At 39.6% G+C, this 26,833-nt stretch overlaps 1 protein-coding gene across 2 annotated transcripts; it reads right to left on the bottom strand.

Moving 5' to 3' along the window:
• Window positions 1-525: 525 nt before the first annotated feature.
• LOC106094997 (probable G-protein coupled receptor Mth-like 8) lies at window positions 526-26,781 on the bottom strand. 2 transcript variants are annotated; one of them, XM_059370975.1, is made up of 7 exons: window positions 26,719-26,781; window positions 25,280-26,218; window positions 11,972-12,163; window positions 11,687-11,905; window positions 11,384-11,534; window positions 5,153-5,365; window positions 526-699 (listed from the first exon to the last, which is right to left on the bottom strand). In XM_059370975.1, the coding sequence occupies exons 2-7, from the start codon at window positions 26,013-26,015 to the stop codon at window positions 648-650; spliced, it is 1,563 nt and encodes a 520-aa protein (XP_059226958.1). In that variant the 5' UTR covers window positions 26,016-26,218; window positions 26,719-26,781; the 3' UTR covers window positions 526-647. The 2 variants fall into 2 exon arrangements, with proteins under 2 accessions (XP_059226958.1, XP_059226957.1); XM_059370974.1 differs by having other exon boundaries at window positions 25,280-26,388; window positions 26,719-26,737.
• Window positions 26,782-26,833: the final 52 nt, after the last annotated feature.

The following is a 26,833-nucleotide window of genomic DNA, read 5'->3' on the forward strand; positions in this document are numbered from 1 at the left end:
CATAGTCTGGTTTCGTTAAGTATATGACTGGTTAATGGCTATGCTATTCATTTGTTAAATTAAACATTGTGGTGTTTGACCGTACTAAATCATTCTAATTGATTAACACATTAGGTGTGTGTCTTAGCTACATTCTTATTTATTAATATAAGTTTGGAACACCTTATTGTTTACTTGAGCGCTGTTCGAGTTAAAAATGAATGAAACACCATGTGTCGCTGTAAGCATTTTAACGACGAATCTTCTTAAAGTCCGGCTCGCAGCATTAAAGGCGGTGTGCAACGACACTTTGATTTTTTTTACGAAATAACGCCCCATTTTGATCAATGCGTACTTTATCAGCAACAAAGATGTTGTTTGTAGGGCGCTGTTCTATCGACACTTCCATGAAGTTTGGTCCATAGAGACCCACTCGATATAAGGATGCCATTTACTGTAGGAAGAATACTTTTTTTCGCCTGAATAAATAGAGAATCGGCATCCGGCTAATGTTTTCGCTATTTGACAAACAAATATCCACAAAGATTTCAAAATGGCTTGAAAATTTAAATTTTATTTAAGTTATATTAGAGCGCTTATCTTTATTAATACAAAGGTAATATTACTTAAAGCTCTAAAAACAAATGGATATCGATTCAATTGTAAGTTTATGAATATGTGGTCATTGGTACTGAAATCTCAGCAATATCGTCATTATCCCTGCAATAAGAAGAAACAAAAATTTTAAAAATATGCTTAGTTTTTTTTCGAAAAACAATAAAAAATATTGGTGTTATAAATTTTACTGCTGTAGGGAATTTCTGTTTTACTGTTCTTAGGCAATTTTCATACCCTCCACCATAGGATGTGGGATACTCAGTTCGTCATTATGTTTGTAACACCTCGAAATATGCATCCAAGACCCCATAAAGTATATATATTCTTGATCGTCATGTCATTTAAACTCGATCTAGCAATGTCCGTCTGTCCGTCCGTCCGTCCGTCTGTCATTCGAAAGCAAGCTAACTTTCGAAGGAGTAAAGCTAGGCGCTTGAAATTTTGCACAAATACTTCTTATTAGTGTTGGTCGATTGGGATTGTAAATGGGCCAAAGCGGTCTATGTTTTGATATAGCCGCCATATAAACCGATCTGGGATCTTGACGTCTGGAACCGCTAGAGGGCACAATTCTTATCCGATTTGGCTGAAATTTTGCATGAGGTGTTTTATTATGACTTTCAACAACTGTACTGAGTATGGTTTAAATCGGTTCATAACCTGATATAGCTGTCATATAAACCGATCTTGGGTCTTGACTTCTTGAACCGCTAGAGGGCGCAATTCTTATCTGATTTGGCTGTAATTTCGCACGTAGTGTTTTAGTATCACTTCCAACATTTGTGCGAAGTATGGTCGAAATCGGTTCATAACCTGGTATAGGTGCCACATAAACCGATCTTGGGTCTTGACTTCTTGAGCTTTTAGAAGGCGCAATTCTTATCCGATTTGGCTAAAATTTAGCATGAAGTGTTTTGATATGACTTCCAAAAACTGTGATAAGTATGGCGCAAATCGGTACATAACCTGATATAGCTGCCATATAAACTGATCTGGGATTTTGACTTCTTGAGCCTCTAGAGAGCGTAATTCTCATTCGATTTGGCACAAATTTTGTACAACGGCTTCTCCCATGGCCTTCAACATACGTGTGCAATATGGTCTGAATCGATCAATAGCTTGATACAGCTCCCATATAAACCGATCTCCCGATTTTGCTTCTTGAGCCCCGAATAGGACTATAACTCCTAAATATAGCTCCGACTCCTTCCTTATTCACAATTTTTTGTTTGCCTTAAAAGAGATACTGCGCAAAGAACTCGACAGATGCGAACCTTGGTGGAGGGTATATAAAATTCGGTCCGGCCGAAATTAACTCGCTCTTACTTGTTTTTAACTACCCTTTAAGAATGGGTGGAGATATATTTTTGAAATTTTAAATTGTTGGAGCTGAGGAGTTATTGAAATGCTGTGCGAAATTTAAAGTTTCTAGGTGTTCGGGGTACTACTTTGAAGGCCTCTTTGCCAACAGAGAGATACCCGGACCACCTAGACCCTTTACATTTAGCACATGATCTCGTAAACATAGCTCTAATCATTTTCAGGAGATTCTTAAACGGCAGATTTTTTATACCCACCCCCCACCAAAGGTATTTTTATTTTGTCATTCCGTTTGCAACACTTCGAAATATGCATTTCCGTCCCTATAAAGTGTATATATTCTTGATCAGCGTAAAAATCTAAGATGATCAAGCCATGTCCGTCCGTCTGTCCGTCTCTCTGTTGAAATCACGCTACAGCGGTTTTGAGAGATATTGAGGTGAAACTTTGCACAGATTCTTTTTTTTTTTTGTCTATAAGCAGGTTAAGTTCGAAGATGGACCGTATCGGACTATATCTTAATAAAGCCCATATATAGACCGATCCCCCGATTTAGAGTCTTAGGCCCATAAAAGCCATATTTACTATCCGATTTTGTTGAAATTTTGAATAGTGAGTTGTGTTAGGCCATTCGATATTCTTCTTTAATTTCGCTCAGATAGGTTCAGATTTGGATATAGCTGCCATATAGACCGACCTCTCGATTTAAGGTTTTGGGTCCATAAAAGGCGCATTTATTGTCCGATGTCGCTGAAATTTGTGACAGTGAGTTTTGTTAGGTCCTTCGGGATCCTTCTTCAATTTGGCTCAGAGCGGTTCAGATTTGGATAAAGCTGCCATATAGACCGATCTCTCGATTTAGGGTTTTGGGGCCATAAAAGGCGCATTTATTGTCCGATGTTGCCGAAATTTGAGCAGTGAGTTGTTTTAGGCCCCTCGACATCCTTCTTCAATTTGGCCCAGATCGGTCCTGATTTGAATATAGCTGCCATATGGACCGATCCGCCGATTTAGGGTCTTAGACCCATAAAAGCCATATTTATTATCCGATTTTGTTGAAATTTTGAATAGTGAGTTGTGTTAGGCCATTCGATATTCTTCTTTAATTTCGCTCAGATTGGTTCAGATTTGGATATAGCTGCCATATAGACCGATCTCTCGATTTAAGGTTTTGGGTTCATAAAAGGCGCATTTATTGTTCGATGTTGCCGAAATTTGAGCAGTGAGTTGTGTTAAGCCCTTCGGCATCCTTCTTCAATTTGGCTCAGAGCGGTTCAGATTTGGATATAGCTGCCATATAGACCGATCTCTCGATTTAAGGGTTTGGGCCCATAAAAGGCGCATTTATTGTCCAATATTGCCGAAATTTGGGACAGCGAGTTGTGTTAGGCCCTTCGGCATTTTTCTTCGATTTGGCTCAGATGGGTCCAGATTTGGATATAGCTGCCATAAAATCTCTCGATTTAAGGTTTTGTCCGATTTCGCCGAAATTTGGGACAGTGAGTTAAGTTAAGACCCTCGATACACTTCTGCAATATGGCACCGATCGGTCCAGATTTGGATATAGCTGCCCTATAGACCAATATCTCGGTTTAAAGTCTCGGCCCCATAAAAGGCCCATTTATAATCCTATTTCACTGAAATTTGACACTGTGACTTATTTTAAGCTTTTCGACATCCGCGTCGTATATGCATCACATCGGTTTATTTTTAGATATAGCTACTTAAAAGACCAATATTTTGTTATACACAATTGAACAATGACTTGTACTTATTAGTATTTGGTCCAAATCGGAACATTTTCCGATATAGCTGCTGTGGGGCATAAGGTATGAATTTTTCACCGTATTTTGACGAATGGTGGTTTACATATATACCCGAGGTGGTGGGTATCCAAAGTTCGGCCCGTCCGAACTTAACGCTTTATTACTTCTTACTATGTTCTTTTTCGATCCTATCTTACTGTTCGACGCCTAACCTATGTTCGTGCCAAGTATAGTCTATATCGGTTCATAGCATTATATAGCTGCCATATAAAGCTATCTTGCGGCCCTAGAAAGCGAAATTCTTATCCGATTTGCTGGAAGTTTGAACAATGATTTCTTCTAAGACCTCACACATCAATACCAAACATGGCCTGAATCGGTTCATAGCCTGATATAGCTCCCATATAAACCGATCTCACGATTTTACTTCTTGAACTCCTAGAACATGGAATTTTTATCGGATGAGGCTGATGTTGGGAAACATTATTTCGGCTATGAGCATCTACAGCAAGCAATTCTTCTCTTCATAAACTCCACCATAGGATGGGGTATATCAATCAAGTCATTCTGTTTGTATAACATTGAAATATTGATCTGCGATCCCATAAAATACATATGTACATTAGACCGTCCCATGCTATATAGCTGTCATATAAACCGATCTCCCGATTACTTTCCTTGAGATCCTAGAAAACGAAATTCTCATCCGATTTGGTTGAAGTTAGCACAATATTTGAATACTTGAACGCTTACAAGCCGTAATTTTTGTCCGATTTGGCTGAAATTTTGCATGTGATGTTCTCATAGGACTTTCAACAACTGTGCCAATCACGGCCCAAATCAGTTTATAACCTGATTTAGCTACCCTATAAAATGATCTCCCGATTTGACTTCTTAATCCCCTGCAAGCCGGAATATTTGTCGAATTTGGCTGAAATTTTGCATGTGATGTTGTCTTACAACTTTCAACAACAAATTAGTCTATAACCTCATATAGCTCCCCTATAAAACGATCTCTCCATTATCCTTGTTCGTCTCCTAGAAGCTTTAATTTTTGCTGTTTTGACAGAAGTTTGGTATATATTGGGTTGCCCAAAAAGTAATTGCGGATTTTTCATATAGTCGGCGTTGACAAATTTTTTCACAGCTTGTGACTCTGTCATTGCATTCTTTCTTCTGTCAGTTATCAGCTGTTACTTTTAACTTGCTTTAGAAAAAAAATGTAAAAAAAGCATATTTGATTAAAGTTCATTCTAAGTTTTATAAAAATGCATTTACTTTCTTTTAAAAAATCCGCAATTACTTTTTGGGCAACCCAATAGAATAAAATTATGCCCTTCAACTTAATTTAGTTTGTGTACATCTTTAGCAGAGTCCATGGTGGTGGGTTCCCAAGATTCGTCCCGGCCGAACTTAGCACACTTTTACTTGTTGTCGTTAGGAAGGATTCGCTGGTAACCTCAACTTACACTTCGTCATCCATGCGACGCAAAAAGTGTTGAACCTGATGATTTTTTCCAAGCAGTGCATACATGGCACCAAAACCATGGAAGGCTATGAACACACAAACTCCATAATTGATGTGAGTAAAATCGCCACGATAATAGTTGATGGCAAAGGAACAGATGCAAACAAGCCAGGCAAAAAGGGTGTAGCCAACAAAAATCCAAAACGATCTGAAACTGAAATGAAGTGTTAAACAGGATGTTAAAGCATAGATTGTATGTTGTTAAAAAAATTGAAAGATTTATTTAGATATGAAATCATAGCTAGAGAAAAAATGCGAGTTTTAATATCAAATTATAAAATTGTAACTACCATTTTGTAAATTAGGTACAGCCAGAGAAATAAGTCTGCTGATATCAGCATACACTGGCTGCTGATATTAAATTAGAAATGGCGGTATACTAATCAAGTCTTTCCATTTGCAGCACCTCAAAATATTCGTCTAAGACCCCATCTTAGGTTTGTTTGTTTGTTTGATTGTTTGTATGTTTGTGTGTTCCTTATAGACTCACAAACGGCTGAACCGATTTTCTTGAAATTTTCACAGATGGTGCATAATGACCCCGTGGTGAAAATAGGGTACTAAATTTTTGGTATTTTGAAGGCGGGGCGGACCCTCCCCCTTACCCTAATTTTCAAAAACGCAAGATCTCGGAGATGGGTGGTGCGATTTAAGCGAAATTTTGTGTGCTCTCATATAGTACCCTAAAAATAAAAATTTTGTATCCAAATTTCGGATGGGGTACTTAGGGGGGCTGTCCCACCCTAAAACCTACCAAACATATATTTACACCAATCACGACAATATGGGACTCAAATGAAAGGCAATTAGGATAAGAAAACGTATCTGATATCCAATTGTCGGACCAAGTGCTAGGGGAACCACCCCAAGCCCCAAAACACACCCTAATTCGGACATATTTACCGACCATGGCAATATGGGACTCAAATGAAAGGTATTTGCGAGTAGAATACGAATCTGATATCCAAATGTGGGACCACGTTTCGGGGGTCCACCCCTTCCCTAAAACACCCCCCCAAACAGGACTTATTTACTGACCATGGGAATATGGGGCTTGAATAAAAGTTATGATAAAAATAAAAGAGTGTAGAATTAGAATCTGATATCCAAATATGGGACCAAGTGTTTGGGGGGCCGCCGCTCACCAAAAACATCCCCTAAAGGGGACACATTTACAACCATAGCAATATGGCGTTCAAATGTAAGGTCTTTGGGAGTAAAGCACGAATTTGAATTCAATGTTCGGGAAAAGTGTCTATGGGGCCACGCCACCCTCACAACTCCACCCAAATAGTAAGTATTTGCTGACTATTGCAATATAAGGCTCAAATAAAAGGGATTTTCGAGTATAATACGATTCGGATATATATTTTTAAGGCCAACTCACTGAGTTGCCGCCCATCCCCAAAAACACCCCCAAGCAGGTCATGTTTGCCGACTATGGAAATTTGGGGCTTAAATTAAATCCACGTATCTGATATCAACATTAGGGACCAACTCTCTAGTGGACGTTCCATAACCATAACAACTCCCAAATAGGACGTATTTACTCACCAAGACAATTTGGTGAGTAAAGAGAGTGGAACTAAATATTTTTAGTTTTTAGGGGCAATACCCCAAACCGGACATATTTGCTGACTTTTGCAATAAGGAGTTTAAATGAGATTAGAAAACGAAAGAAAAAATATATGAGAATAGAGCACGTTGCTGATCACAGTTACTTAATATTGATGTAAGTCGTTTAAGATTGCAAATGGGTCATATCGGTTCAGATTTAGATATAGCTTCCATATAAACCGATCTCCCGATTTGACTTCTTGAGCCCTTGGAAGCCATAATTTTTGTCCGATTTGGCTGAAATTTAGCATCTAGTGTTTTGTTAAAACTTCCAACAACTGTGCCAGGCACGGTCTAAATCGGTCTATAACCACATATAACTCCCATATAAACCTATCTCCCGATTTGATTCCTTGAGCCCTTACAAGTCACAATTTTTGTCCGATTTGGCTGAAAGTTCGCATGTAGTGAATTGTTATGTCTTTTAACAACTGTCCAAAGTACGGTCCGAAACGGTATGTAACCTCATATAGGTCCCATATAAACCGATCTCCCGTTTTGACTTCTTGAGACCTTACAAGCCGCAATTTGTGTCTGATTTGATGTAGTGTTTTGTTATGACTTTCGATTGCTGTGTCAAGGAAGGTCCAAATCGCTCTATAACCTGGTATAGATCCCATATAAACCGATCTACTGATTTGACTTCTTCAGTCCTTACAAGCCGCAAATGTAATCCGATTTGGCTTAAATTTTGCAAGAGGTGTTCTGTTACGACTTCCAACAACGGTCCAAAACAGTTTATAATCTGATATAGCTCCCATGTAAACCGAAGCTTTAATTTTTGCTGGGTTGACAGAAGTTTGGCATTCAGAATAAAATTATGCCCTTCAACGATATTTGCCCAAAAAGTAATTGCGGATTTTTTAAAAGAAAGTAAATGCATTTTTAATAAAACTTAGAATGAACTTTAATCAAATATACTTTTTTTACACTTTTTTTTTAAAGCAAGCTAAAAGCTGATAACTGACAGAAGAAAGAATGCAATTACAGAGTCAGAAGCTGTGAAAAAATTTGTCAACGCCGACTATATGAAAAATCCGCAATTACTTTTTGGGCAACCCATACAAAATATAACAAATAAAAAGGCGTTAAAGGCCGGGCCGAACATTGGATATGCACCTCCTCGGGTATATATGTAAACCACCTTTCATCAAGAACACATCTCACTATCCCAAATTTCGGCGACATCGGACAATAAATGTGCCTTTTGTGGGCTCAAAACCTTAAATCGAGAGATAGGTCTACATGGCAGCTATATTCAAGTCTGGACCGATCTAGACCATATTGCTGAAATATGTGGAGGGGCTTAACTTAACTCACTGTCCCAAATTTTAGCGACATCGGACAATAGATACGCCTTTTCTGGCCCCAAAACCTTAAATCGAGAGATCGGTCTATATGGCAGCTATATCCAAATCTGCGCCGATCTGGACCAAATCGAAGAAGGATGTAGAATATACTCACATTCCCAAATTCTTGCAAAATCGGACAATAAATTCGTCTTTTATCGGCGCAAGACCTTAAATCGAGAGATCGGTCTATATGGCAGCTTTATTTAAAACTGAACCAATTTGGGCCAAACTGAAAAAGGATATCGCAGGGCCTAACACAACTCATTATCCCAAATTTCGGCGACATCTGATAATAAATCTGACTTTTATGGGCCTATTACCCTAAATCGGAGGATCGGTCTATATGGGGGCTATATGAAGATATAGTCCGATATAGCCCATCTTCGAACGTAACCTGCTTATGGACAAAAAAATAAATCTGGGCAAAGTTTCATCTCAAATCTCTATTTTTAAAGACTGAAGCGTTATTTCAACAGACAAACCGACGGACATGGCTAGATCGTCTTAGATTTTTACGCTGGTCAAGAATGTATTGGGTTGCCCAAAAAGTAATTGCGGATTTTTTAAAAGAAAGTAAATGCATTTTTAATAAAACTTAGAATGAACTTTTATCAAATATACTTTTTTTACACTTTTTTTCTAAAGCAAGGTAAAAGTAACAGCTGATAACTGACAGAAGAAAGAATGCAATTGCAGAGTCACAAGCTGTGAAAAAATTTGTCAACGCCGACTATATGAAAAATCCGCAATTACTTTTTGGGCAACCAATATATACTTTATAGGGTCGAAAACGGATATTTCGATGTGTTGCTAAACGGAATGGCAAAATGAATATCCCCCCCCCCCCCCCTCCCTTCGGTGGTGGGTGAAAACAGGCAGAGCTGATGTTGTTCATCAGAAGGAGGACGAATGGCGAATTTAAGGGAATGGTCCTGGATGGAGTTAGCTACCACTCTCTGGAGTTAAACGGTGGTTGAATGCACTCTACTCATGTCGGAGTTGTGGACTAAGATCACGGACAGTCTACTGGATGTGCACCGTTGGGGTTAGACCGATCCTTACATATGGTTGCTTAGTATATCACTAGGCCCTATAGAGGATAAGTCTACGCGTTATGATGGATAAGGTACAGGGTATTGTAGCGGTGCTGATATAGTGGGCGATGAGAAGCACTTCAAGTGCAGCACTTTATGCGAAACTTTATCTGAGACCTTTTCACTTGTACGAGGAGGGCTTTGCGTTGAGTAGTCTACTGACTAAGAGAGTCAGGGACACGCCCTCTACGGATTTCGGGCATTCGCTTGTTCTGCGGTAGGCCGATAGAGTGGGGCGACTACGTGGCATTGGCAACGCGACGACCTGTATGCCGGATGGATCTTTCTAAGATGGCGACTTGGAGTTTGCTTCTCGGAAATGTGGCTTTGTGATTGGGACGCGCCGAACTTCTCCGGTCCCTCTATTTACACGGATTAGTCCAAACCGAATGAGGACACTGGATCAGAGGTTTTTATTCGATTCCCAGGGATTAGAAAGTCACATAGACTTTTGGGCGGGTGTAGCATCTTTAACTATCCCTAATATCTCTACACAAAATAAAAAGACAAAGTTCCTTAGTAAATTTAAACTAAAAACAATTTTTAAACAGCTGATTGACATTGTACTGCTAATTTGGAAAAAACTTCGTAGTCATTTCGCAAAAATTTTTTTATTGGGCTTTCAGTTGTTCGGCCGCAAACTGGAAGACAATACTAGGCTTTAGGCGTTAATTTTTTGTTGAAAAGCATAAATATTGGGTTGCCCAAAAAGTAATTGTCGGTAATATAGTAGTAATATATTCGGCGTTGACAAATTTTTTCAACGGCTTGTGACTCTGTAATTGCATTCTTTCTTCTGTCAGTTATCAGCTGTTACTTTAAGCTTGCTTTAGAAAAAAAGTGCGCGAAATTTTGTTTACATTTGTTTGTTTGGCGTCAATTTAAATATGGGTACCACATGAATTGAAAGAAATTCATTTAACAAACCGAATCAACGCTTGTGATATGCACCTTGAACGCAATGAATTCGATCCGTTTTTAAAACGAATCATAACTGGAGATGGATTGTTTACAACAACGTTAGTCGAAAACGATCATGGTCCAAGCATGGTGAACCAGCTCAAACCACTTCAAAGGCTGATATCCACCAAAAGAAGGTTATGCTGTCTGTTTGGTGGGATTGGAAGGGCGTGGTATATTTTGAGCTGCTTCCAAGGAACCAAACGATTAATTCGGATGTTTACTGTCAAAAATTGGACATATTGAATAGAGCCATCAAGGAGAAGCGACCAGAATTGGTCAATAGTAAAGGTGTCATATTCCACCAGGACAACGCTAGACCGCACACATCTTTGGTCACTCGCCACAAACTGAGTGAGCTTGGCTGGGAACTTTTCATGCATCCACCATATAGCCCTGACCTTGCACCATCAGACTACCATTTATTTCGATCTTTGCAGAACTCCTTAAATGGTAAAACTTTCGGCAATAATGAGGCTATAAAATCGCACCTGGTTCAGGTTTTTGCAGATAAAGGCCAGAAGTTCTATGAGCGTGGAATACTAAATTTGCCAGGAAGATGGCAAAAGGTTATCGAGCAAAATGGCAATTATATATTTGATTAAAGTTCATTCTAAGTTTTATTAAAAATGCATTTACTTTCTTTTAAAAAATCCCCAATTACTTTTTAAGCAACCCAATATAATAGTAGTGGATACTTTGTCTACTTGTATTTAAATTCGTTAAAAAATTTGCAAATTGGAAAAAATGTTGAGTTATAGGCTTGCAAAATTAAGAGTCAAGACATTTTTCAAACATTTATGATATTTCCGAGCTTTTTTAACTGTTTACCATTTGAAAACAGCAGAAAGTGTTTGCTGTTTTAGCAAACAAATAACAGCTATTCCATTTGCAATAGACTTTCTGCTGTTATAGCAAACATGTTTGCTGTTTTTTCCAACAAATTTCTGTGAGTGTAACACAGTGTAACACTTTTTTGCTCTCGCCTACAATCTATGTTTTACGAAGCTTTAGAATGTTTATCAGTACCGAAGCAATAGGCTTTTGTCCCATGGATTTCGATTCTGTAGCACATAAATTAATTGAATGAAAATTTGTTCGCTTTATTTCTCTGCTACAATCGTATTTTCCCACTCATTAATTACTCACCGATTGCGAGAAACAAAAATTGTTAATTTTCCGGTATCCCTCTCGGCCATATCGCTCATTCGCAGCAATGATAAAATGTAGAAAATACCACTGAAAATGCAGGCCACTATGATGGGCGAGTAGAAGTAAACAACAATCGAATAATTGCGTGCTGAAATTTCAAGTGAAAATGGAGAGCAAATTAAAACATACGACTACATATAAATTACATATGAGGAAACAACGGTTTTGAATGCCTTAGGGTTACACTGCAAATTCCAATTTATTGGGAATAAAACATTTTTGTTCATAGCAGATACTTACGATCGAACCAGCATATATCGTTGCCAAATACCGGCTTGTTGTTGTAATAGGTAAAGCTGACAAAGAAGGACCAACAGGCTGCGATGACCACAGTGGGAAAGAACATGAACCAGAACATCAATTTGCTCAGTATAATGCCAAAAAAGCTCAAATAAAAATTGAGACTAATAAAGGTCAAAATGTAAAAGGACAAAATCAAATACAGCAAAGCAAAGAGAGCTGCAAAGAATGAGGTAAACATTTAGATGTCTTCACACACACACACACACACAAGCAATATCTTACGTATTTTAGAGCACGCATATTTAGACATATCCGATGGATTTGTTAAGGTCAAGTGCGCCAACAATGAATAGCCGATGATGATGCACAGGCAATAGGTTTTAATGGCCACTCCGTAGAATGTATTCCTCAGCTCAGTGCACAGCAGGTATATAAACAAAACGATGATCATGCAGATCACTGTAATAATGAGACCTGCAACAGAAGAAAAGTAAACAATAGAGAGTAATTAAATTATTCGGTGAGTTGAATAAATGTACGATTTATTTAATAGTGTTTGGGGGGAGGTTTGGGGGTATTTATTAAATAAATAATTGTGAAATGATGTTTAAATAGTACACGCACATTTTTATTCGGAATTAGAAAAAATTATGGCAGGTGGCCACCGCAGCGCAACATGTCCGTCTATGACGCCTAACGCCTTGGTTCAAACTCCGGCGTGAACATCAGAAAATTTTTCAGCGGTGGTTATCCCCTTATTAAAGCTGGCTACATTTGTGAGTTACTTTGCACTGCGGTAAGCCGTTAGGACTCAGCTATAAAAAGGAGGCCCCTTATCATTGAGCTTAAATTTGAATCGGACAGCACTCAAAGATATTTGAGAAGTTTGCCCCTTAGTGGTTGTTCCTTAGTGGAATCTTCATGGGCAAATTTGCATTGCATTGCAATTTTTTTATACCCTCCACCATAAGATGGGGGGTATACTAATTTCGTCATTCTGTTTGTAACTACTCGAAATATTCGTCTGAGACCCCATAAAGTATATATATTCTTGATCGTCGTGAAATTTTATGTCGATCTAGCTATGTCCGTCCGTCTGTCCGTCCGTCAGTCTATCGAAAGCACGCTAACTTCCGAAGGAGTAAAGCTAGCCGCTTGAAATTTTGCACAAATACTTCTTATTAGTGTAGGTCGGTTGGTATTGTAAATGGGCCATATCGGTCCATGTTTTGATATAGCTGCCATATAAACCGATCTTGGGTCTTGACTTCTTGAGCCTAGAGTGCGCAATTCTTATCCGATTGGGATGAAATTTTGCACGACGTGTTTTGTTATGATATCCAACAACTGTGCCAAATATGGTTCAAATCGGTCCATAACCTGATATAGCTGCCTTATAAACCGATCTTGGGTCTTGACTTCTTGAGCCTCTAGAGGTCGCAATTATTATCCGATTTGCCTGAAATTTTGCACTACGGATTCTCTCATGACCATTAACATACGTGTTTATTATGGTCAGAATCGGTCTATAGCCCGATACAGCTCCCATATAAATCGATCTCTCTATTTTACTTCTTGTCCAATTCGGAATTCGGAATTCCTTTTCGAATTGGATGACATTTTACACAGGTCTCCAACATAAATATAATTTAATTGTTGTCCAAACCGGCCCATATCTTAATATCGCTCTAGTAGCAGAGCAAATCTTTTCTTATATCCTTTTTTTGCCTAAGAAGAGATGCCGGTAAGAGAACTCGACAAATGCGATCCATGGTGGAGGGTATATAAGATTCGGCCCGGCCGAACTTAGCACGCTTTTACTTGTTTTTTTTTTTGATGCTTCAAAAGTTTCAATTTCTGTGGTATTTTCAATCGGTTGAATTTACCATTCAATCGAAATGAGCTCCAGATAGATCATTGGTGATATGCTTAATCTTCCTCTACACAGAAACAAACAAACTCTAAGAAAGAATCAACTAAGAGATTTATAAGTGAAACACTAAATTCATAACGCGTTGAAGCATTGGATTGAAGACAATATTTGTTGAGGTAGGTTTGTAGAGACTTGACTGACAAAATATTGTGTTGCCCAAAAAGTATTAAAAGAAAGTAAATGCATTTTTAATAAAACTTAGAATGAACTTTAATCAAATATACTTTTTTTTAACACTTTTTTTCTAAAGCAAGCTAAAAGTAACAGATGATAACTGACAGAAGAAAGAATGCAATTACAGAGTCACAAGCTGTGAAAAAATTTATCAACGCCGACTATATGAAAAATCCGCAATTACTTTTTGGGCAACCCAATAGTTGAAATTTTGTGGATTTTCAGCAAATACCATTGTCGAGTTAGTTGTAACAAGTAAAAAGGCGTTAAGGTTGGCCGGGCCGAACTTGGGATACCCACCACCTCGGGTGTATATGTGAAACACCTTTCGTCAAAACCCGGTAAAAAATGCATACCTACAGCAGCTATATCGAAATATGTTCCGGTTTGGACCAAATACTTGCAAGTACCAGTCATTGTTCAATTGTATAAAACAAAATGTTGATCTTTTCAGTAGCTGTACCTAAAAAAAAAACCGATCAGAACCATATACGACACGGATGTCGAAAAGCCTAACATAAGTCACTGTGTCAAATTTCAGTGAAATCGGATTACAAATGGGAATTTTAGGTGGCCAAGACTTTAAATCCAGATATCGGTCTATATGGCAGCTATATCCAAATCTGAACCGTTTTGGGCCAAATTGAAGATGAATGTCAAAGGGCACAACACAAATCACTGTCCCAAATTTCGAACAGAAATCGGACAATAAATGCGCCTTTTATGGCCCCAAAAACCTTAAATCGAGAGATCGGTCTATATGGCGGCTATATCCAAATCTGGACCGAACTAAGCCAAATTAAAGAAAAATGGCAAAGGGCCCAACACAACTCACTGTCCCAAATTTTGGGGACTTCGGATCTAGAGATCGGTCTATATGGCAGCTATATTCAAATCTGTTCCGATGTAAGCCAAATTGAAGAAAAATGTCAAAGGTTCTAACACAACTCTCTAACCCAAATTTCGGCGACATCGGACAATAAATGAGTCTTTTATTGCCCCAAAACCTTAAATCGAGGGATCAGTCTATATGGCAGCTATATCCAAATCTGGACCGTTTTGGGCCAAATTGAAGAAGAATGTCAAAGGGCTCAACACACCCACTGTCCCAAATTTCGGCGAAATCGGAAAATAAATGCGCCTTTTATGGCCCCAAAACCTTAAATCGATAGATCGGTCTATATGGCAGCTATATCCAAATCTAGACCGATCTGTGTAATATTGCAGAAGAACGCCGAGGGGCTTAACTTAACTCACTTTCCCAAATTTCGACGATATCGGACAACAAATGCGCCTTTTATAGGCCCAAAGCCTTAAATCGAGAGATCGGTCTACATGGCAGCTATATCCAAATCTGGACCGATCTTGGCTAAATTAAAGAAGGATGTCGAAGGTCCTAATACAACTCACTGTCAACATTTTTGGCAAAATCGGACAATAAATGCGCCTTTTATGGGCGCAAGACCTTAAATCGAGCGATTGGTCAGCTATATCAAAATCTGGACCGAACTGGGCCAAATAAAAGAAGGATGTCGAGTGACCTAACACAACTCACTGCCCCAAATTTCAGCAAAATCGGATAATAAATGTGGCTTTTATGGGCTAAAGACTCTAAATCGGGGGATCAGTCTATGTGGGGGCTACATGAAGATATAGTCCGATACAGTCCGATATAGTCCATCTTCGAACTTAACCTTAACTTAACCTATTTTTAACGACAGTAGGACGGACGGACATGGGTAGATCGTCTTAGATTTTTACGCTGATCAAGAATATATATACTTTATAGGGTCGGAAATGGATATTTCTATGTGTTGCAAACGGAATGACAAAATTAATATACCCCCATCCTTCGGTGGTGGAAATTTGGAACGGTGAGTTGTATTAGGCCAGTCGACATCCTTCTTCAACTTGGCCCAAAACGGTCCAGATTTGGATATAGCTGCCATATAGACCGATCTCTAGATCCGATGTCGCCAAAATTTGGGACAGTGAGTTGTGTTGGGCCCTTCGACATTCTTCTTCAATTTGGCTTAGATCGGTACAGATTTAAATATAGTTGCCATATAGACCGATCTCTCGATTTAAGGTTTTGGGGCCATAAAAGGCACATTTATTCTCCGCTTTCGCCGAAATTTGGAACAGTGAGTTGCGTTAGGCTCTTCGACAAAATTTCTGCAATTTGGCCCAGATCGGTTCAGATTTGGATATAGCTGTCATATAGACCAATTTCTCGATTTAAGGTTTTGGGCCGATAACAGCCACATTTATTATTCGATCTCACCGAAATTTGAGACTGTGAGCTATGTTAGGCCCTTCGATATCCCTTCTCAATTTGGCCCAGATCGGTTCAGAGATAGACCAATATCTCGATTTAAAGTCTTTGCCCCATAAAAGGCACATTTATAATCCGATATCGCTGAAATTTGACATTGACTTATGTTAGGCTTTTCGACATCCGTGTCGTATATGGTTCAGATTGTTCTACAATATATTTGAATATGTCTACCAAAAAACAAGATTTTGTTCTACAAAATTGAACAGTGACTTGTATTTGTTAGACCACTCAATACCCGTGTGGAATTTGTCGGTTTATATTTCGATACAGCTGCTATGGGGCATATATTATACATTTTTTACCGGTTAATAACTAAAGGTGGTTTATATATATACCCGAGGTAGTGGGTATCCAATGTTCGACCCGGCCGAACTTAACGCCTTTTTACTTGTTTTTATACCCTCCACCATAGGATGGGGGTATACTTATTTCGTCATTCTGTTTGTAACTACTCGAAATATTCGTCTGTGATCGATCTAGCCATGTCCGTCCGTCTGTCCGGAAAAATGGATTAGGGATAGGAGCAGGTCATTCCATCGCTGTATAATCGAGGCGACGATAGGAGACCTGGAATGAATGGAAGAGGTTTCCGATCGGATACCTGAGATAACCCCACATAGAGAACCCAGGGTCTGAGATCTGTTTCCACGGAATGCGTGAGATGGTGTGGTGTTAACGGCGAGTGTGAACATCTTTACGGACAGCAAACTGGCTATCAGGGCCATAACAACCTGGGTGATAAGGTCACAAAATGTCTTGGAGTGGAAGAAGGAGATCAACACCTTTTCTGATCGTTTGGGTGCCGTGCCACTGCGGAGTAAGGGGGAAGGAAATATCAGACGTTTTGGCATTGAAGGCCAGAAGACTTTCGTCTTGGTTTACACGAAGCCTTTCAGGGCGACGCATTCCGATTTGAGGGTGTGGGCGAACGCGGATGTAACACTGCGGAATATTGAAACGGTTGGTAGAACGACGAAAACCCTATAGAGATATACGGATCGTGAGAAATCGAGGGTGTTACTGAAAGGAAGTAATAAGGAGGACAGTATAGCTTTAGTACTATGAACGCTCTTATGCAAAGGGGAGGTGCGGCAAGTGATAGCATATGTAGGACATGTGGGGAAGATGATGAGACGTTGGAGCATTTCACCGACACTTAGTTGGGGAAGCAAAACCAGACATATACCAACTTAGCGGTGCGGAAAACAATTAGGGATTTTGTAAGTAGCACGGAATTCTTGACCAGGATTTTCTTTTTCGAGGTTACTTTTACGACTTCCATCTAGAGACCCTGAATGCCGCAATTGGTAATCGATTTGCATGCAATTTTGCACATAGTGTTTTGTTATGAGTCGGAGGCCACCATAGCGCAGAGGTTTGCTCGAAACTCTAAAAGCCTGGGTTCGAATCCTGGCGAGAACATCATAAAAAATTTCTAAGCAGTGCCATAGAAGCCATGTAAAAACTTCTCCCCAAAGAGGTGTTGCACTGCTGCACGCCGTTCGGACTCTGCAATAAAAACGAGGTCCCTTAACATTGAATCAGCTTGAATCAGACAGTGTTAATTGATATGTGAGAAGTTTGGCGCTGTTCGCTAATGGAAAGTTAATGAGCAAATATCCAAAATAGGTAGTATAGCTCCCATATAAACCAATCTTCTTTAGAATTTTACAGCTCCTAGAAGGTTAAATTTTTGCTTAAATTGGCAGAAATTTGGTATGCAAAAACGCTAAGCACAATCCTTAGTGGTGTGCTTGGTGTGACTTAGCATTTTTTTCTTCGTTCTTTAAATTTGATGTACAATGATTGATATTTTTAGCCACTTAAAAGTTCAAACGAACGAACCATGCAAACATATTTTATCTCAAACTGAAAAATATTATGAACATAAAACATCACCACTTTATTACAAATTTTAATTGAAAATTTATTGCAATATAAAAGAGAATATAAATCACTCCCATCTATCCAATTAAAACTATCCGTACGAAAAGTTATCCTATATCTGACTCTTCATATGGACTCATGTCAAAAATTATTTTGATAGATTTGTTGGAAATTGACAGCAGAATAATAAGTTTTATATAACAGCAATTACTAATTTTGGTGTTTGAAAATGCTATGTTTTTCGTTTATTTATAAAAAAAAAATGATGAAATGGAAGTGATGACGGTGAGATTGATTAGGTATAACAAATTGAAGAAAGGCAAACCAAATGTTTTATTGAAGCATAGAATTCTTGAATATAGTGAAGAAAAGTATTCAATATATATATGGACAAAAATATTTATTAATAATTAACAAGTAAACGCGTGCTAAGTTCGGCGGGGCCGAATCTTGGGAACCCAGCGCCATGAATTCTGCTAAAATATGAGAGCTATATCTAGTATATATAGACCGAATTGGACCGTACTTGGCGCAGTTGTAGTCATAACAGATCACTATATGTAACATTTCAACCAAATCGGATAAAAATCGAGACTTGTAAGGGCTCTAGAAATATTTGCCCAAAAAGTAATTGCGGATTTTTTAAAAGAAAGTAAGTGCAATAAAACTTAGAATGAACTTTAATCAAATATACTTTTTTTACGCTTTTTTTCTAAAGCAAGCTAAAAGTAACAGCTGATAACTGACAGAAGAAAGAATGCAATTACAGAGTCACAAGCTGTGAAAAAATTTGTCAACGCCGACTATATGAAAAATCCGCAATTACTTTTTGGGCACCCCAATAATAAGCAATAACAAGTAAAACGTGTCAAGTTAGGTTAGGATTATGGTTATTAGATCAGGTTAGGGTGAAAAGGGGGGTGCGTATATTTATCCGCTCCATGCCACTGGGGACATACACCTTAGCCAGTAAGCGGCTTGTTGTGTACTCTAAATACGCAAAATTAACCTTAAAACAAATAAAAAGAAGTTAAGCTCAGCCCGGCCGAAGCTTGGATACCCACCACCTCGGGTATATATGTAAACCACCTCACATCATAATCCGGTGAAAAATGAATAATTTATGCCCATATAGCAGCTTTATCGAAATATGGTCCGATTTGGACCAAATTCGACAAAGATATTGAGAGGTCTAATTAGTGCAAGTCATTGTTCAATTTTGCAGAACAAAATATTAGTCTTTTTGATAGCCATATCCAAATATAGACCGATCAGAACCATATACGACACGGATGTCGAAAAGCCTAACATAAGCGTCAAATTTAAGCGAAATCGGATTAAAAATGTGCCTTCTAAGGGGCCAAGACTGTCAAATTTAAGCGAAATCGGATTATAAATGTGCCTTTTATGGGGCCAAGACTGTAAATCGAGAGATCGGTCCATATGACAGCTTTATCCAAATCTTGACCGATCTGTGCCATATTGCAGAAAGATGTCGAAGGGCCTAACTTACGTCACTGTCCCAAATTTCGACGACATCGGCCAATAAATGCGCCTTTTATGTGTCCACAACCTTAAATCGAGAGATATATATGGCAGCTATATCCAAATCAGAATCGATCGGGGCCAAATTGAAGAAGGATGTCGAAGGACCTAACACAACTCACTGTCCCAACTATCAGCAAAAGCGGATAATAAATGTGGCTTTTATGAGCTTAAGACCCTAAATCGGCGGATCGGTCAATATGGCAGCTATATCCAAATCTGAACCGATCTAGGCCAAATTGAAGAAAGATATCGAAGGGCCTAACACAACTCACTGTCTCAAATTTTGGCAAAATCGGACAATAAATGCGCCCTTTATGGGCCCAAAACCTTAAATCGAGAGATCGGCAGCTATATCCAAATCTGGCCCGATCCACAGGGAGTGGGCGTTCGTCGCCCACACCCTTAACTCGGACTGCCAAATTGAAGAAAGATGTCGTAGGGCAGAACCCAACTCACTGTCTCAAATTTTCGGCGACATTGGACAATAAATGCTCCTTTAATGGGCCCAAGACCTTAAATCGGGAGATCGGTCTATATGCCAGCTACATCCAAATCAGGACCGATCTAAAGGGAGTGGGCGTTCGTCGTCCACACCCTTAACTCGGACTGCGGTGACCCGAAAGGCTTCGGGTTAACCAAGTTTATTGACGGCAGTCCTCTGGCATTCACCGCTAAATCGTCTGATCTTTCATTGCATCCAAACGATGCGGATCGTGCCATCCTCAGAAAAGGCGTTAAACTCCTTCTTACACTGCAAGACTGTTCGTGACCATACCGTACTGATTGTTATTGCCCTTATGGCAATTTTACTATCGGTATAGATGTTCACACTCGACATCCTAGCGTTAGCACCACACCACTTCACGCATTCCGTGATTGCCCGGATCTCCGCCTGCAGGACCGTATTATGGCAAGGCAGTCTAAGCAAATCTCAGCCCGTGGGTTCTCAATATAGACCCCCAGACCCACCGTGTAACATGATCTTCCAGATGGCAATACTAGGGTTCCGCCAATCCAAGACTGTGCCGATGGCAGCAGTGCCTCGCACTCGACTTCTAGGTTCTTCTCAGGTATCCGATCGGAAACCTCTTCCCTTCCTTTCAGGGTTCCTTCCGCGATGGTATGAGCTGCTCCCATCCTCAATCCATTATCCCATCGCCTTAAGTCTCATAGCCGCAGTGGCTGCCTCACACTTAATCTGTATGTCAATGGGTCGAATATCTAGAATAGTTTCCAGTCCACTAGTGGGCGTGGTCCTCATCACTCCTCCTATGCCAAGACAATATGTTCTCTGAACCTGTTGTATGGTCCTAATGTTGCACTTTTTCTCCATAGCAGTCCACCAAACTACTGAGGCGTAAGTAAGTATTGGTCTAATTACGCTCCTGTAGACCCAGTGGACTATCCACGGATTCAGGCCCCATTTTGAACCTACGGCCCGTCTACATACTGCCCAACATCTGTGAGCCTTCTCAGTATGCTCTTGAATGTGGCACTACCAATTCAGACAGAAGTCCAAGATCTCACCTAAGTGTTTGACCTTGTCAGATATCGAAATAGTCTTATTGAGAAAACGTGGTGAGTTAAATAGGTCCACCTTCGTCTTCCTCGTGAAGAGGCATAATTCAGTCTTCTCTGGGTTAACATTGAGACCTCTGGGTCTAGCCCAGTGATATGTCATATGCAAGGCCCTTTCGATCCCTCTGCACAGCTCGATTGGATCCCTACCCCTTAGAATAATTTTAACATCGCCTGCGCAGCAGAGAGGCTCAAATCCCTGCTCAGACAGTATCCGTAATAGGCCATTTATGGTGGTCACCCATAGGAGTGGCGATAAAATGCCCCCCTGTGGCATGCCTTGTGCCACTTTCTCCCTTATATTTAAGCCATGGGACACACAATTTACCCTCCTGTTACTTAGCATATGGTTTATCCATTATCTAAGGACCAGGTCCAACCAGTACTGGTCTAAGAATTGGATCAGTGTGTCGGTCCGCACATTGTCAAAAGCCCCCTCGATGTCAATGCATACTGCCAGGCTGTACGTTTTGGCATCTCAGGATTCTTCTATTTTCTCCACCGACCTTACCTTGACATAGGCATGCTGTTTGTACTTGATCAGTTCGCTGGATGTCCTACTCTTTATCATGGTGTCCACAATACGTTCCATGGTTTTGAGTAGAAAGGACGTAAGGCTTGTGGGTCTGTAGGCCTTTGGTGGGGCATAACTTGCCTTACCGGGCTTGGGTATAAACACCACCCTTTCCTGCTGCAAGGTTTTCGGAGTATATGCAAGTCCTAGGCACGCTGTGAAAATATTGGCCAGATGAGGCGCCAGATAGTCGACTTCATTCTTACTCCTTTACATTTCACACTCACGTCTTCCCATTTGATTTGTATGTCCACCACTGAAGGATGGGGGTATTTTTACTTTGTCCCTCCGCTGGCAACACACCGAAACATCCAGTTCCGTCTGTCTGTTGAAATCACTCTACAGTCTTGACAAATGAAGATATTGAGCTAAAGCTTTGCATAGTTTCTTTGCCCATAAGCAGGTTAAGTTCGAAGATGGGCTATATTGAATTTTATCCTAATATAGCCCACATATAGCCCGATCTGTCAATTTAAGGTCTTAAGCCCATTTAAGCCACATTTATTATCCCATTTCACCGACATTTAGGACAGTAAGTAGTGTTAGACCTTTCAATATCACCGTTCCATACGGCCCAGATCGGTTCAGGTTTGGGTATAGCCGCCATATATATATACCGATTTAAGGATTTAGCCCCATAATAGACGCATTTACAGTCCGATTTCACCTAACCTTTGCACAGAGAGTTCTGTTAGGCTCTTCCATATTTCCGTTCGGCTAAGATCGATCAAGATTTCGATATAGCAGCCATATATATGGATTTTCCGATTTATAGGCTAACTTATTGTCCGATTTCGCCGAAATTTGTGACAGTGAGTTGGGTTAGGATCCGCGACATCTTTGTTCAATACGGCCCCGATCGGTGTAGATTTGAATATTGCTGCCATATATACCGATTTTCCGAATTAAGGTTTTATAGGCGTATGTACTGTCCGATTTCGCCGAAATTTGAAACAAAGTGTTGTGTTAGGTCCCTCGAAATTTCCGCTTAATTGGCTTAGATCGGTTCAGATTCGAATATAGCTGCCAGATTTCCCGATTTAAGGTTTTAGATCCATAATAGGCTTATTTAATATCCGATTTCACCGAAATTTGGGACACAGAGTTGTGTTAGGCCCCTCGAAATTTCCGTTTAATTAAGCCCAGATCAGTTCAGATTCGGATATAGCTGCCATATTTACCGATCTTCCAATTTGGGGTCTTGGGCCCACAATAGACACATTAAATATTCGATTTCGCTACGATTTGGGGCAGGGCAACTTGTGTTAGGCCCCTCGACAAAGAGCTGGCAAAATATCGATGGCACTATCAATGTTTTGTCTGAATATCGATTCACATTTTTGCTGTCAATACCATTGGCAATTTTAAATTTTTTGCAAAATTGTTTAGGAAACTGAACGTATCCTATGAGATACCTTGCGCTTAAAGAGGGCTCAGTTTTCATCACATTGGGCAACAATTTTTTACAATGATTTCTATCATGACTTCCAATTGACGTTATTAAATTTCGGTAAATTCGGCCTGTAGGTCTGGAGGCCACCGTAGCGCAGAGGTTAGCATGTCCGCCTATGACGCTGAACGCCTGGGTTCGAATCCTGGCGAGATCATCAGAAAAAATTTTCAGCTGTGGTTTTCCTCTCCTAATGCTGGCGACATTTGTGAGGTACTATGCCATGTAAATCTTCTCACCAAAGAGGTGTCGCCCTGCGGCTCGCCGTTTGGACTCGCCCCCTTATTATTGAGCTTAAACTTGAATCGGACTGCACTCATTGATATGTGAGAAGTTTGCCCCTGTTCCTTAGTGGAGTGTTCATGGGCAAAATTTGCAATTTGCAAATTCGGTCTGTACATTGATGTTGCTTATGTATAAATCGAATTTCTTTTGAAATATATTGGGTTGCCCAAAAAGTAATTGCGGATTTTTCATATAGTCGGCGTTGACAAATTTTTTCACAGCTTGTGACTCTGTAATTGCATTCTTTCTTCTGTCAGTTATCAGCTGTTACTTTTAGCTTGCTTTAGAAAAAAAGTGTTAAAAAAGTATATTTGATTAAAGTTCATTCTAAGTTTTATTAAAAATGCATTTACTTTCTTTTAAAAAATCCGCAATTAATTTTTGGGCAACCCAATAGATGATGGTAAACTAACAATAGTATCGTTAATATCGTTTTTTATACCCACCATCGAAGGATGGGGGGTATATTCATTTTGTCATTCCGTTTGCAACACATCGAAATATCTATTTCCGACCCTATAAGGTATATATATTCTTGATCAGCGTAAAAATCTAAGACGATCTAGCCATGTCCGTCCGCCTGTCTGTTGAAATCACGCTACAGTCTTTAAAAATAGAGATATTGAGCTGAAACTTTGCACAGATTCTTTTTTTCTCCATAAGCAGGTTACGTTCGAAGGTGGGCTATATCGGATTATATCTTGATATAGCCCCCATATGGACCGAACCGCCGATTTAGGGTCCTAGGTCCATAGTAGCCACATTTATTATCCGACTTTGCAGAAATTTTGAGACAATGAGTTCGGTCGAGATTTGGATATAGCTGCCATATAGACCGATCCGCCGATTTAGAGTATTGGGCCCATAAACGCCACATTTATTATCCGATTTTGCTGAATTTCGGGACAGTGAGTTGTGCTAGGCCACTCGAGAGCCTTCTTCAATTTGGCCCAGATCCGGATTTGGATATAGCTCCGATATAGACCGATCAAGGCCTTGGAACCATAAAAGACGCATTTATTGTAAATTTTTGCCAAAATTTGGGAAAGTGAGTTGTGTAAGGCCATTCGACATCCTTCTTCAATTTGGATATAGCTGCCATATTGACCGATCTCTCGATTCAAGGCCTTGGGCCCATAAAAGACGCATTTATTGTAAATTGTTGCCAAAATTTGGGAAAGTGAGTTGTGTAAGGCCACTCGAGAGCCTTCTTCAATTTGGCCCAGATCCAGATACAGATTTGGATATAGCTGCGACATAGACCGATCTCTCGATTTAAGGCCTTGGGCCCATAAAAGACGCATTTATTGTCCAATGTCGCTGAAATTTGGGAGAGTGGGTTAAGTTAAGCCCCTTGACATATTTCTTCAATTTGGCCTAGATCGATCAAGATTTGCATATAGCTGCTATATAGACCGATATCTCGATGTAAGGTTTTGGGTCCATAAAAGGCGCATTTATTATCCGATGTCGCTGAAATTTGGGACAGGGAGTTGTGTTAGGCTCTTCGACAGGCCTCTTCAAATTTTTTCAGATCGGTCCAGATTTGGATATAGCTGCCATATCGACCGATATCTCCATTTAAAATCTTGGCTCCACCTCATTTTGTGCCGGTTCGTACCGGGATTGGTCCAAATGGGTTCAGAAATGAAGCATGCCAGCAAAAATGCCAGTTAATCACTTTGTAATTAATAAATTTCAATAATTTTCTTAAAAATAAAAAATTAATAAATTTCCGATCCCATCGCATAGTAAAAATCCGATCCCATCCCATCCAATAGTTAATTCTGTTATTAAAACAAATTTGGCAATCCTTTACTTACATATCGCGTATGTCCATTCTCGAACCCCCAAAACGAAAGGCAGTTTTGCTGCTACACAGGTGAGAGGCTCCCAATGCCACATAGGATTGTCTTCATCCTTATCTTTATCCCTGCGCCAGGACAATGGTGTGTAGCAGTAATGTCTTGAAAAACTATGTTGATTATGCATTATGGAACCATTCTCATGCAGCAACCAATCCACCTGACGATTATCCTTTAAAACCACACGCATTGTGTCACAGGGTGCCCCGATATTCACCAGAAATTGGGACGTTGAGTTGACTGACAACACAGAGCCATTGCGGAAAAGAACTGGCATAGCTTCGGGATCTGGGATGTTGGTGTCATTGTTGGTAGCGTAAGCAGAGGGCAGGGCAATGCAGGAGTTATTCTGTAGACTGTAGTAGTAGCCACTTTGACAGCAGAATCTCAGACATGGTTTAATTTTGCAAACGCAGGCTCTTAAATGTTTGGCACTGGGCACCCGTTGACCATTGATTACCACAAAATCATAGATGGCCACCAGATCGGGGGGTACAACCATCCATTTGTATATGTAGCTGTGATTTGTGGCAGACCCACCATTTGTGTTCCCAGCGGAGATTTGGACCTCATGTGGATAGCTGCCAGTTATATTGACGGTATCGATAAAGGGGCAGGGATATTGGCCATACACCAGCAGCGAGGGATTCATTGTCAGTTGTAGCAGTACCGCTACGACCAAGCTACGGAACATGTTGATGGACTTGTTTTGTGTACCTTTTGTAGGAAACTTTTTTTCTGCCCGAGTTTTTTTTTCTCAACGTTTGTTTATACCAATGCGTGGTGATAATGAAAGATCGGTTATTCGTATTGAACTCGAATTCGTTTGCAAATGCTTTCCTTGCGTTTGTGTTTATTTATTTTGTGTGTGTTTTGATTTACTGCTGATGTGGCAAACTAAAATTTGTAAATTTTTTCCTAAACTTTTTGCCTGTGGCCCACCCAATGGCCAGCAAATGTTAATTTTACGGTTTCGCTTTTGCGATTTCACTTGTATCTTTTTTATGAATTTTCTGGCTCAAACCACAAAATAAACTTTTTTTTACCCATATTATATATCTTAATATCTCTTTGCAAAAAATACTATAAAAATTTATTATTAATCCCTCATTTGCCTTCGGTCATTAAGGCATGCCATTCATTCTGCCATTTGGTGTTTCCGCTCAAAAAAAAAAAAAAAAAAACGAAACAACTCGCACACCCTTTAATGACGTTATTGTTTGTGGCTTCCTTCAAATCCTTTCAATTGTTTGGGGATTAATTAGGTCCTCTGTCATTACGATGGCAATAACCTTTTCATAGTTTACTGTGGAATTTTTATGGCATTTGCCTTTTTATGCTTTAAACTATAAAAAAAACTGTAACTATTTTTTTGAATATTGTGATTAACGTTTTACATTTTTGTGTAAATATTTTTTTTTTCGTTTCGCTTTCTTCTTTTTTTTCGATTTTCCAGAACAACCGCACCTGACGCGTTTCCACCGACTACTGATTCATGGAGATCTATGCTTT

The sequence above is a fragment of the Stomoxys calcitrans genome, chromosome 1 (assembly GCF_963082655.1).
Source record: "Stomoxys calcitrans chromosome 1, idStoCalc2.1, whole genome shotgun sequence".
Classification (NCBI taxonomy): Eukaryota; Metazoa; Arthropoda; class Insecta; order Diptera; family Muscidae; genus Stomoxys; species Stomoxys calcitrans.